General features: G+C 50.9%; 1 protein-coding gene across 1 annotated transcript in view; it reads right to left on the bottom strand.

Annotated features, from left to right (window-relative positions):
- NTN1 (netrin 1) overlaps positions 1-13,830 on the bottom strand; it is a gene marked incomplete at its 3' end in the record, with an annotated part of 192,098 nt that overhangs the window by 55,982 nt on the left and 122,286 nt on the right. The window contains exon 2 of the mRNA XM_080713112.1: positions 3,817-4,005. Within this exon, the coding sequence (XP_080569238.1) occupies positions 3,817-4,005 (189 nt within the window). The remainder of the gene's footprint in view (positions 1-3,816; positions 4,006-13,830) is intronic.

Raw genomic sequence — 13,830 nt, forward strand, 5'->3', positions numbered from 1 at the left:
GCTAAGGAACCCGCTGCTCAGTCAGACGGAACGCAAGCCCTTTGTAATGGGGACGCTCGATGCAGGGGTTCCGTTCCTAATTCTCATCGGGATTCGGTTCACGGGAGCCTCCCGGAATGTCTTTATCCATCACAGATGGTTTGGGAAGATGATAAATTAATATTGCTATCAATGGGGGCGCGGCTGAAATGGTTAAATAGCAACGTGTTCTTTGCTGGACTCTAAAAGAGAGCCCCCCCAAAGTCCATAAAGAGGACAAATGGTAAACAAAACCTCCTATCTTTTGAAAGATTCCGGGACGAGTATCATTCACCAACCATTCTGTGGAGAAAAGGGAGAAATTTATCTCATCTGACTTTGTATAGGACAACGGTCCACACCATAATGAGGCCGTCCCGGCGCTGTGAAATCGCCCTGAATAGCGGGAGACTGCAACGGCCTGTTCCCTGGGCATGTTTATTACGGTCCTTTGTACGCGTCAACCCTGCCAGCCCCACTCTGCTTCTGAACCAGGGGAGGACAGAAAGAACCCAAAAAATCTGTTGCCATGAAACTTCCCGAGTAGGGGATTGCATATTAACGCTCACGATCAAATGCCCTGGCTCCAGGCTGCTCCTGTCTGGGCCCAGCCCTGCTTTACACTGAACCAGGCCCCGAGCAGGCCCATCACCAGCAGTGCATACGGGTGGCCTCGGCCCCCTGGCCTTGGGCCCCTCCTGGGCTTGAGAAGTCAGAGCGTGAAGAGGCCCCGGGGCCTTTCCCAAGCCAACTTGGGAGTCCAGTTCACAGTCCCTAGTCTCCTGTGAAATTTATCTAAAACAAAGCAAAAAAAAAAAAAAAAAGTGTAGCCTTTCCCCGAGGGCCTGTGATGGGGACCCCTGAGGTCAGTCTCAGGAGTCAAGGCCTAGGGTCAGGGTCCTACAAGATCTGGAAGCTTCTAAGAGCAAATTGTCATAGAGCCAGATACCGGGGCCAACGGGCTTCCACAAAAGGAGGCATTGCCTGAACCATGCGGCCCTGGGAAGGAGAGGTAGAACGGTTCCTGCCAAGCTGTGTGAATCTCTTTGTGGTAGCAAGTGTCTCTTGGGAGAATCGAGGCTTTAAAGTTCCCACATCCCCCCCCCCCCAGGTGGCAATACTGCGAAGCAAAGAACAGAGGGAAAGGATCTAGAACTTTCCAGAAATGTCTTTCTTCATCAGATGGTGGGATTTTGCAGGTGATAATTGTTTAAAAGATGGGAGAGCAGATATTTTCAGAGAGTCAATCGTGCCTTGGGGGCCTTTGGGATGTGCTATTTTTCACCAATCAGAAGGCGGGATCCTCGAAGCGTTGTCTTTCTCCACCAATTAGGTGGCGGATTTCTTAAAACGTTATTTCCTCACCAATCAGGAGACGGGATTCTTGGACGCATTGTCTTTCTTCACCAATCAGGTAGCAGGTTCCTTAAAGTGTTCTTTCCTCACCAATCAGGTGGAGTTTCCTTGAAAAACCTCTCTTTCTTCTTCAGTCAGGAGACACTGAAGGTCCCAGCCTTTCCTGCCTCATTTCCTAAACTGGTTGTACTTGTGTCTCCACCTTCCTCTCGCAGGACTGTTTCTCCCAGAGATCCGACCGAGGCTGGGGGGAGCTGCTGTCCAGAACTGAAAAGGGGACAGCCACACAGGCTGGCCCGGCATTTGAAATCACAGAATAGACCTCTCCCCCATCTGCCTGCATCTGTGCCCCCGAGAAACTAGCACAGGAATCCCAGCGTTTGACACCCTTTAACCAGAGTGGCAGGCTGCATCCAAAACCCACCCCGCAGGTTCCCAGGACCTTGTGGCTTCCTGACATCTCTCACTCTGAGTGGCCAGAGGCGGCAGGCCCTACCCACAGCCGCAGAGGGGAAGGTGGAGGTGGCCAAGGCCTCGCTCCTTCCCGCGCATCCTGGGGACGGGCATTTCTGCACCAAGCAGCAGGAAACTGGCAGGATAGAACATGATCAGCGCCCCTTTCCTGTACAACCCAGACCTTCTTACCCCGGGCACAAGACTGCCCACCTGCATGGATGGCTACAGCGGGTTAAAACTTCTTGGCTGGATGTCCACAAAATCTAAGTGTAAGCCAGCTGTTTACAAGACCCCTGGCCTCCATTTCTTCTGTAAAAGAGAGACAAGAAAACACTGGGCACGGGCGAAGGAGCTGGATACCTTCCAACTATGCTCTCTGCAAACCCACGGCCCTCTCTGCCTGGTCCTGCCCTGCTCACAGCTTCCAGACCGTGCAGCCCTCTCCTGGGCCAGGATTCTCCAGGTCTCCTGGGGTGCTCACCTGGAGCAATTGTCTTTTTTTAATGTGGAAACAGCCTGGCTACCTGTGTGCTCGAGAATTTCTCTCGGCTATTACCAGGGGCAGCAAGGCCCGCCCGCGCCCTGGAACCACCCGATTTCTCTCTTCTTGGAATGGAAGGGATCTCTCCTGGACGAGACAGACTGGGAACCGGGGTGGGTGTTTTGTTCTGTGAGAAATGTTCTAGACACACACACACACACACACACACACACACACACACACACACACACACGGAGCTGGATTGGTGTTCAGAAGGCACACACTTGGTTCAGGCTCTGCCGTAGCTGTTTTTGAATGTCGGAAAACGATTTTTCCTTTTTTTTTTTTTGAGTGAAGAGCCCCAATATTTTATTTTGCAATGGGCCTGGCGAATCATGTCATCGGTCCCACACACAAGTGCCCAACATCTGGAGAATTTCCTGTTATGAAGATAAAACCTCTGCTTCATTCATACGCTGAGCTGTGGCCCAGAAGGCTCTCTCCATGGCAACTCATTACCTGGGTTTCAGCCGCCTCTGGCCCGGGACCTTCCTGGGGCAGGGTCTATACAGGCCCACCTCGGGGGACCCGCGTCTGCCGAGTGGCTGCTCAGGGTCCCTTGGGAAGCCAAGCTCATGGTAGGCCCTGGCTCTGGGCCCTAAGTTTTGAAGCAAGAAAGCCCTGGTTCCTGGAATTCCCAGAAGCTAATGCTGGGTTTTTTTTTTTTGGGGGGGGGCCTTCTCACCCTCCAAAATCACTCAATTCCCTGGCAAGTTATCAGCACCTCTGACTCATCTGACCATTGCTTCATTTTTGTTGGTGGGAGAAAAACAAACATCAGAAAGTTAAGACATTACTGCTTGCTTCAGTGAACGAAAATAGAGTCTCCGGTCTCCTTTTCTTTTTTTTTTTCCCCTCTTTCTTTTCTTTCTCTTTCTTTGCTTTATTTTTGTCCTGAGAAGTAAAGCTATTTGCAGATGGATTAAATGTTCCTTCTGACACCCCGATCCTGAAACTGCGACCGAGACCAGGCTGCAGCCGTGCGTGTCTGTGTGATGGGGGCGGGGCAGGCGGTCCGCACACCGCCAGGGGCCAGAGGACTGCATCTGCGTGGGTTTGGGGAAAAGAGAGTCCTTTGTCCGGGATGGTAAGCCCTGCGAACATGACTCGCATCCCGGTGGTATGCAGGACACCTGGGCAGCGGAGAAGCCCGGGAGGGGGCAGGGGAGGGGAGGGGCCTCTGCACCCTCAGCGGGGATCACACCTTCTCTTTTCTTTTCCTTTGAGACATATCTCCATTGGCCCTTTGTTTTGGCTTACACCTTCAAACGCCAGGAAGGCCCTGTCTGTGTGTGTGTACACACATGCGTGCACACGTGCGTGATGACCTCAGTCTACTCCGCTTTGTGTAGAAGAGGAGAAAAGGGAGAGGAGAGAAAGGGCAGGGCAGTGTCCCTCCCCAAGGAGGCCCTGCCCCGCCCCCCCCCCCACCGGGGTCAGCCTACCTTTGCAGGCCTTGCGGTGGGTGATGGGCTTGCCCATGTCGCGGTAGTAGCCCTCCTTGCAGTAGTGGCAGTGGCGGCCGGCGGTGTTGTGACGGCAGTTGAGGCACACGCCCCCGCTCTTGCGCCCCGAAAGCTTGTAGAGTTCCATGTTGAAACGGCAGCGCCTGGCGTGGAGGTTGCAGTTACAGGCTGCAGGGGAGAAGGGGAGAGGCCGTGAGCCACAGGGCTGCTGGGGAAGGCAGGCACACGGGGGACCCGAGGAACCCCAAGCCCAGTGCCGCCCTTCGTCTCCACTGCTCGAGCCAGAGATGCAGGCTCGCACACTAGGAGCTTAAAAGGCACCTCACAGAGCCATGCCTGGGGTTCCTGCAAAATTCTTATGTCCACGTTCAAACCCCTAGTACGTCAGTTTGACTGTATTTGAAAATAAGGCGTGTAGGGAGGATACAGGGAATTGAATCCAGGGGCATTCTACCTCCGCACCATACCCAAAGCCCTTTAATGTTTGAGTGTGTGTGTGTGTGTGTGTGTGTGTGTGTGTGTGTGTGTTACTGGGGGTGGAACCCAGGGGCTTTTCTACCTCCGGGCTATACTCCCAACCCTATTTTATACTTTATTTGGAAACAGGGTCTCACTAAGTTGCTGAGAGCCTCACTAAGTAGCCGAGGCTGGTTTTGAACCTGCGCGATCCTCCTGTCTCAGCCGCCCCAATGCTGGATTACAAGCGTGCGCCACCAGGCCCGGTTTATGTTTGATTTTATAACAGGGCCTGGCTAGGTCTCTGAGAGTATCCTTGAGTTGTTGAGGCTGGCCTTGTATCTGCAATCCTCCTGTCTCAGCCTCCCAAGTACTGGGATCACAGGCATGCCCCACCGTGCCCAGCTTAAGACAATCTTTAGAGAAGTGACTAAGTTAAAATGAGACCCCTCAGTCAGGCGTGGTGGCACAGGATGGTCATCCCAGTACTTGGGAGGTTACATCCCCAGGACCACTAAAAAGAAGGAAGGAAGGAAGGAAGGAAGGAAACAAGGCCCTTCACTGGGCTCTATCCAAGGTGCCCCAAGAAGAACAGAAAATTTGAACTTGTGTTCCCCAAGACCAGCAAAGGGTAGAGGGAAAGGGCCACACCTGCAAGCTCAGCAGAGAGGCCTTGGGAGAAACTGACCTTGACCTTGACAGGGAGGGCTACATGTGGCTAAGCCCTGCAGCCAGCCCCCAGCACTTCCCACCCCCTAGAAGCTCAGGCCACTGAGACTCCAGGGCCGGCTGCCCTCCTTGTCCCCCAGGATGGCTGCCCAGCTTGTGGAGGGCCTGGCCAGACTTGGTCTTGGGATCTATGCAGAGGACTCTCATTTTAATTCTCTCTGGTTCCCCTCTGCCGTTTCCTACCTACGCTCATGGATCAGGACTCAGCACCCTTCCCCACCCACCCTGGTACTCTCTGGGGGTTCTCTCCTGCACCTCACTACCTGGGTTCCCAGCTCCAGGCCTGGGGTGTCCACTGGGACCCAGGAGCACCTCCGCCCCCTCCCTCCAGCTCATCCCCTGACCACCCTGTGGACGGCGACCTGACCCACCATCTTTCGACCCTGGGCCTCTGCAGGTTCCATCACCTCGGACTCAATCAGTCAGCCCTCGGCCCTGTACTGAACACGTACAGACATCCTTCTGCTCGTTATTCCTAATACAACCACTGCTTACATAGCATTTATGTCGTGTTAGGTATCATAAGTGTTCTAGAGATGATTTTGTGTTTTTTTTTTGGTGGTACTGGGGGTGGAACCCAGAGGCTTTCTACCTCCGGGCTATACTCCCAGCCCTATTTTATACTTTATTTGGAAACAGGGTCTCACTCAGTTGCTGAGAGCCTCACTCAGTAGCTGAGGCTGGCTTCGAACCCGTGCGATCCTCCTGTCTCAGCCTCCCGAGCGCCGGGATTACAAGCGTGCGCCACCACGCCCGGCTCTAGAGATGATTTAAAGCATACACGCCTGTGATCCCAGTACTTGGGAGGCTGAGCTGTGAGGATCGCAGGTTTGAGGACAGCCCCGGCAGCTTAGTGAGGTCCTCAGCAATTGAGTGGGACCCTGTTTCAGAGTAAAAAAATAAAAATAAAAGGACTGAGGGTGTGTAGCTCAGAGGTAGAACGCCCCTGGGTTCCATCCTCAGTACTGATGAATGAATGAGTGAGTGAATGAATGGATGGATGAATGAATGAGTGAGTGAATGAATGAATGAATGAATGGCGTAAGTACGTCTACAGGAGGATATGCGAAGGTTATATGCAAACATCACACTATTTCATAGAGCGAACCTGAGCATCTGTGGACATGGGTACCTCCCAGGGGTGCTAGAAGCAATCTCCATGGATACCTGGGACGACTATATCCAAAGCAGGAATTCTAAGCACCAATCTGGGGACGGACATTGGAATAAAGTCAAAATTGCTTAACATTACGGCCTTCAGGGTTCTGAATAGGCTGCCTCCACATCCAGCCCCGGGTCTGCTTCCCCGACTCTCCCTCTTCCTGCCCTCTGCCATTCCAAACTCTGGGTAGTTTCTAGAACACGCCCTGCGCAGGAGCTGCCCCTCCCCCTCGGTGGCCTGCAGGTGCTGTCCCTGTCCCCCTGGGGCGCCCCCGCTTCAGGGGGCTGCATCCTGCTCAGGCTCCAGGTGTGTCGGTTTCAATGTCGCCCCCGCCTGGCTTAGGCGCCCGGCTCGGTCCCCACCCGGCCCCTCACCCCACACAGCGGTCACCTGACACCTGTCCCCTTTGGGCTTTGGACTCCAGGATTACTCCAGCTTAGCTCTGGCCCCTCCGGCTCGCTCCCAACCCGGCCCACCCGGCTTTTACACGAGAGAGTGTTCTGAACCACATTTTAAGAAATTTCTAAAGAAATGTTTTCAATGCCAGACACGTGGAAAACAAAAACCAGAAAGGGCAACAGCACATTCCTACTCCACCAACCCGGGCGAACATGGGGGTTTTTCCTTCCAGGCGCTCCTTAGCATAGGCAGCTAGATCATTCTTTCCTGTAAACATGGACTGCGCCCGTCTACACCTAGTTTCATAGCCTGTGTTTTTCAGAATGAACAGTGTGTGTGTGTGTGTGTGTGTGTGTGTGTGTGTGTGTGTGTGTGTTGCTGGCATTCTAAGATATCTATACCCATAGTCTTTATCTTTTTTGTTTGTTTGTTTTGTTTTGAAACAGGGTCTCCTCAAGTTGCTGAGAGTCATCACCATGCCTGGCCAGAATATACATGTTTTTTAGTGTTAAAAGATATTGTTCTTTGAGTCGGGCGTGGTGGCGCACGCTTGTAATCCCGGCCCTTGGGAGGCTGAGACAGGAGGATCTCACAGGTTCGAAGCCAGCCTCAGCTACTGAGTGAGGCCCTCAGCAACTTAGTGAGACCCTGTTTCCAAATTAAGAATAAAAATAGGGCAGGGAGTGTAGCTCAGAGATAGAATGCTCCTGAGTTCTATCCCCTGACCTGCAAAAAAAAAAGAAAGAAAGAAAAAAAGAAAGAAACAAAGAAAAAGAAAGAAAGAAAGAAAGAAAGAAAGAAAGAAAGAAAGAAAGAAAGAAAGAAAATATATAGTTCTTTGTGATTTTTTAAAAAGTTTCCTGGTACAGAGTTGTATGAAAACGTGTTGGGATTTCCTTGCAGTGAATACATTTAGTGGCAGAGCCTTCCTTGGCTGGGCAGCAAGGCTGTTTCTAGTTTGTCACTATAATGAACCAGGCACGTGTAATTCCAGTTACTCAGGAGGTTGAGGCAGGAGGATCACAAGTTCAAGGCCAGCCTGGTCCACTTAATAAAACCCTGTCTCAAAATTAGGAATACAAAGGGCTGGGGTGCCGCTCAATGATAAAGCCCTTGTCTGCTGTATGCAGGGCCAATGGGTTTGATCCCCAGTAACGCAACAAAATAAAAAATAAAAACAGGAAACAACACAACAATAACTACCGCGAGCCACCTTGAAACACCCACAGGTGTCGCCGGCTCTGACCGCTGTCACCCTCTCTCTCTGTCTCAAGGTCGAATCCTGCATTACAGTTTGGTTCTACGGTGTTTTTAAACTTCGGATCCAAATCGCCAAATTGCCCTCAGGAAGGGCTGTACCGGCTCACCCTCCCACCAACAGGATGTAACAGCTCCTATTTCTCCACACCCTCAACAAAAATGACAATACGCATTTGGCACCAGGATCCTTCTTTTTAAAATCTTTGCCAATTCGTCTGGGGAAAAAAACTCGCACATGATTTTAATTTGCATGTCTTTGATTACCAGGGAGGCTGGAGGCTGGGCGTTTCTCCATGTGTCTTTCTTTCTATTTATATTTCATCTGTGTGTGTGTGTGCGCGCGCGCGCGCGCGTGTGTGTGCATGCGTGTGCACACACGTTGCCTGTTCATGCCATTTGCCCAGTTTTCAAAATAAGATGGAGATTTGGTGTTGTTTTTTTTTAATGCTGTCTAGCACTCTTCTATACAACTGGATTACAGGTGAAAATGTTTCTTATTCATATGATATTATAACTCTTAAAATTCATTTTTAATCTTTCTCTCTGAGGCCCCTTCCTTCCTTCCTTCTTTGTTTCCTTCCTTCCTTCCTTCCTTCCTTCCTTCCTTCCTTCCTTCCCCCATTTCTTGTGTGTATGAGAGAGAAATACTTGGGATTGCACCCAGGGCCATTCTGCCTCCAAACCACATGCCTAGACCCCTGGTCCCTTTCATTTTTTTTCTTTTGTTTTGTTTGGTTTTTTGTTTTGAAACAGTGTCTCACTAAGTTGCTGAGGCTGGTCATGAACCTGCCATCCTCCTATCTCAGCCTCCCAAGTGCTAGGATTACAGGTGTGCACCACCACACCCAGCTTATAAGAAGTTTCTTTCTTCTGCCCTTCTGCCTAGAATCAACCCCCAAATCACTCACCCTGGGTCACTCAGTTGACAAGTAGAGATGGAAGAGGGTTAAGACAAAAGGAGGTGCTAAGACAGTTCACACCCTGAAGTACAGAATCAGCAGGAAGCCAAATCAGACCAGAGGACAACCTGGGGCCCTTATTAAGTGTCCCTCAACTAACATCTTCAAAAGCTGAGTCCATCCAGGCACAAAAAAAGAAGCTGCAGCTACACCCAGCCCTCCGCACAGATGATGCCACACTTCTGAACCTTCACCATCTCTTTGGATTCACCGAGTCAGACTAGGGAGACAAGGGGCTGCCCAGGGAGCTGCCGGGCCAACTCTCTAGGACTGTAGCCCCAGTCTTCTGTCTCCTGGTCTAGGGCCCCAGAGGAAAGGCCCCCATCACCGGAAATTAGCAGCAGGCCTGGACCATAGCCCAGAACCTGGAGTTTTCCCACCAGCCCAGAGATCTCAGAGCCTGGTGTGCCTGCCCAGGGCCAGGGATCTTGAAGGACCCCCCAGTTTCACTCCCTTCAGGCCGCCATTGTACTGGGAAGCCTCCTAGCAGCATCTTTCGGTCCTTTTTGGAGACAGATACTCATCCTGAGTCCTTCAACATCCTGCATCTCCCCTAACTGGCCTTCAAGCCCCTCCTGAGCTTCCAGGGAAAAGCCAGGGCTGGAATCTGTCTCCCAGAAACACCTCACACCAACAAAAGGTTCTTTCCAAACAATTGGTCACACAAAAGGGGACCCACAGGCCAAACATCAAAAAGCGGGGCTTTCCTCCTTCCCTCCTGCTTGGTGGGGCTGTCAGGGGACGTCAAAGGCCAATCGCCCATGCTCAGACTTCTGCAAAGTATTTTACAGCTGGGTTTTTTTTTTCCCTTTGTTTTCTTTTCTCTACACAAATGGAAAAATGCACGGGGCAAAGCAGTTCACATCTGGACTCCGGGGCTCCGCACTGGGGTGTCACCCAACTCCCACGGTCGCCAGCCCCTGCCTTGGAGAGACACCTTAATCCCTCCTGCCTTCCTGTTTATCTCCTGCTTCTCTCCGAGGCAAAAATATTGGGTATTTGTTTCATTATCAGATTTCAAGGCGGCTTTGTGAGGACAGAGGTCAACCCGGGAGAGGAGGGGGCAGGGAAGCAGAGAAGCCCCTAAGGGACTAGAGCCTGGGCCAGCACAGGGGTCCCGCCTGGCCGCGGAGGCTCTGCCTCCTGCCCAGGGGTCCCCCAGCCACCCCAAGAGACCCCAGGCATCGTGCCCACTCCAGCTATCACATGCGATCACCAAGAAGATCACCAGCAGCTGCGTTTAAGACCTGGGGTACAGGGATGATCAGGAGGAACAGTTCCCCAACTTGTTCCAACCAGAAACCTGCCGGGGAGAGAGAGGGGACCACAAGACAGCAAAAGCTCCTGAAATGAGGTATTAATGAGCCATCTACCCACCCACTCACTCATTCACCAGTCTATCCAATCATCTTCCCACTACATCTCTCTACCCAGTCTGTCTATCCATCCATTTACCCACCTACCAACTCCTTCCATCTATCCACCTACCATAGCTCATTCACTATGCAGAGAGAGAGAGAGAGAGAGAGAGAGAGAGAGAGAGAGAGAGAGAGAGAGAGCGCTGAGTGGTTGAGACACAATGGCTGAGACAGGAGGATCACAGGTTCCAGGCCAGCATCAGCCACTTAGTGAGGCCCTCTGCAACTTAGCAAGACCATGGTTCAAAAAAAAAGTCTAGGGATATAGCTCAGAGGTAGAATGTCCCTGGCTTCAATCCCTAGTATGAAGAAGGAGAAGGAGAGAGAGAAGGAAGAAGGAAGAGAAAGAAGAAGAAGCCATGATGGGCGTGGTGGCACATGCTTGTAATCCCAGCATTTGGGAGGCTGAGACAGGAGGGTTGCAGGTTCGAAGTCAGCCCCAGTAACTACTTAGTGAGGAACCTTGCAACTCAGTGAGAACCTATTTCAACATAAAGAATAAAAAATAGGGCTAGGGGTGTACTTTGGAGGTAGAATGCCCCTGGGTTCCATCCCTAGTACAGCAAAAGAAGAAGAAGAAGGGGGAGAAGGAGAAGGAGAAGGAGAAGAAGAAGAAGAAGAAGAATAAGAAGAAGAAGAAGAAGAAGAAGAAGAAGAAGAAGAAGAAGAAGGAGGAGGAGGAGGAGGAGGAGGAGGAGGAGGAGGAGGAGGAGGAGGAGAAGGAGGAGGAAGAGGAGGAGGAGGAAGAGGAGGAGGAAGAGGAGGAGGAGGAGGAGGAGGAGGAGGAGATGGATATATAGGATGAGTGAGTAGATGGAAAGATGATGGATAGATGGACATACAGACTAGGTAGATAGATGGAGTGGGAAGATGATTGCATAGATTGGTAGATGAATGCATGAGTAGATAGATAGATGAAGTGGGTAGATAAATAGATGAAAAGATGGATGGATGGTTGGGTGAGTAGGTGGATATTCAAATGGATGGATGGATGGATAGATGGATGGATGAATGGATGATGGGGTAGGTGGATGAGGTGGGTGGTTGAGTGGGTAGATGGATGGACAGACACACATGTAGAAAAGTAAGCTGGAAGATAAGACAGACAGATAGATAGGTAGGTAGGACCAATACGGAGTTTACTGCCTGGACAGTAAATCCTGACATGGCATGGCCTTGTGATGTTCTCTTATTGTAGCATTGGACTACGTTAAACTCATCTTGATGTTTTCACTCATCGACTTAACTTCAGCACACCGAATGCTCTGCAGTGCTTTAGGGAGAAGAGCCCACATCTAAGTGCCATAATGGGGCCCTGTACACAGAGACTGAGGCCGCACCCATTGGCTTGATGAGTTTGCCAAAATAAAGATGCTGGCCCTCCCCCAATCATTCTGATACACTAACTAACCTCCAGTCACAGCCAGGTTCCTGGGCCCGAAAAGCAAGCAGCAGACACCATGGAGCCACTTCCTGACCAATCTCTCAAGGACTCGGGTGTGGCCCCCCAGACCTCATGTGGAAGGGGAAGGTACCTCTTCCCTCTAGCAAGGACTCGGGTGTGGCCCCCAGACCTCATGTGGAAGGGGAAGGTACCTCTTCCCTCTAACACACAGGACCATAGTCTTCTCTCCCTTCCAGGGCAGCTTTTGTTTTTTTCCCCAAAAGTTACCATGTGCTATTTATGCAGCATTAACAGTAGGTTTTTTTTTTTTTTTTTTTTTTTTTTTTTGACAATACTGAGGATGGAACCCAGGGCCATTCTACCTCCGAGCTACATTCCCAGCCCTGTTTTTTTTTTTTTTTAATTCTTTATTTTGAAACAGGGTCTCACTGAGTTGCAGAGGGCCTCACTTAGTAGCTGAGGCCGTCTGAGAACCATGATCCTCCTGTCTCAGCCTCCTAAATGCTGGGATTATAAATGTGTTCCACCATGCCCGCTAACAGTAGGTTTTATTTATTTATTTATTTATTTATTTATTTATTTATTTATTTTTAGTGGTATTGGGGGGTGGAACCCAGAGGCTTTCTACCTCCGGGCTATACTCCCAGACCTATTTTATATTTTATTTGGAAATAGGGTCTCACTAAGTTGCTGAGAGCCTCACTAAGTAGCTGAGGCTGGCTTTGATCCTCCTGTCTCCACCTCCCAAGCGCGGGGATTACAAGCGTGCGCCACCACGCCCGGCTACTTTTTTGTTTTGAAACAGAATCTTGCTAGGTGGCTGAGGCCAACCTTCAACCTGCAGTTGTCCTGTCTCAGCCTCCAAGTACTGGGATCGTAGCTGCGCACTACCGTGCCATGCTAAAGATGGCATACTCTGCTAACTCTGCTCCAACAGCATGGGCTCCTGGGGATGTGCACAAATGCAGTTCTAACAAGCTCCCAGCCGGGCATGGTGGCACATGCTTGTAATCCCAGCATTCGGGAGGCTGAGACTAGAGGATCGTGGTTCGTGGACCAGCCTCAGCTACTTAGTGAGGCCCTCTGCAACTCAGTGAGACCCGGTTTCAAAATAAAGAATAAAAAAGAGGGCAGGAGGTGTAGCACAGAGGTCGAATGCCCCTGGGTTCCATCCCTAGACCCACCAAAAAAAAAAAAACAACCCAAGCTCCCAGGCCTGGATTCCATGCAATTGTCAAGTGATAGAACCAAATGGATCAGAGCTTGCTGCATGGAGACAGCCCTGCTGGGGCGTAGCAGAAGAGATTACAGAGGGTAGTCAGCAAGGGGCCGACGGACAGGGGTCTGGTTTCATAAGGAACTACTTCTCCTTAAACAATTGGTTCAGAGTTGTAAAAATACTGAAGAGCTATTTTTAAGAGTTTGAGGTCGCTTGTATTTCCTTTTATTTATGACTGCGTTACTCTCTTCGGTGCACTATTTATTTAGAACTCGTCTGCCTCTCGTTTACAAATTTTAAGTATTCCGCCCCTAGCAAGTGTCTTTCTGAGCTGCAGTTTTTGACATCTCCCCAGATGGCTGGGCTGGGCGGCTACAGCTCTCCCATACACACCTGGCTCCTGCCGGCACCTGGGGATCATTTTCAACTGGGATCTCTAAGGGCTCCTTTTAGGGGAGAGGCTAAGGCCAGACAGACTCCGGCATTTTTAGAACCTATAGCCCTTTTGTGTCCACAGGTGAGTGTGGGCTTCAGATGAATGATCGTGAATCGAGATAAGTCTGCAAAACAACCAAAGCCAAGGCTACAGGTTTCAGTCTTGGCAAACCCAATGGCTGGTAGATTTACTTGTGCAGTCAACAAATATTTACTGAGCACATACTACATTCCAGAAACTCCTCCGGGAAACGGGAATAGGACCATGAGCAGAACAGAGCCTTTGGAGGTACCAAGATGGTGGCTCATGTTGGTGCCACCACTAACGCAGGGATTGAAGCTGGTCGCAAAAACGTCAACCGGCCAAATGCAACACAGCGGTGAGCATTCGGAGTGAGTCAAGAAGACCCGGCAACCGCCAGAGGGCCTAGGAGGACATTCACACCAGCCTGGTTGCAGCCAAGGCTCTGGGGCACACAGTTAATATGGGGTTCCCTGATTCAAAGCAAAAATCAATTACTTTTGGCGCTAAGACAGGAGGATCACAGGCT

The sequence above is a fragment of the Muscardinus avellanarius genome (genome assembly GCF_963383645.1).
Source record: "Muscardinus avellanarius genome assembly, chromosome: 16".
In the NCBI taxonomy this organism is placed as follows: domain Eukaryota; kingdom Metazoa; phylum Chordata; class Mammalia; order Rodentia; family Gliridae; genus Muscardinus; species Muscardinus avellanarius.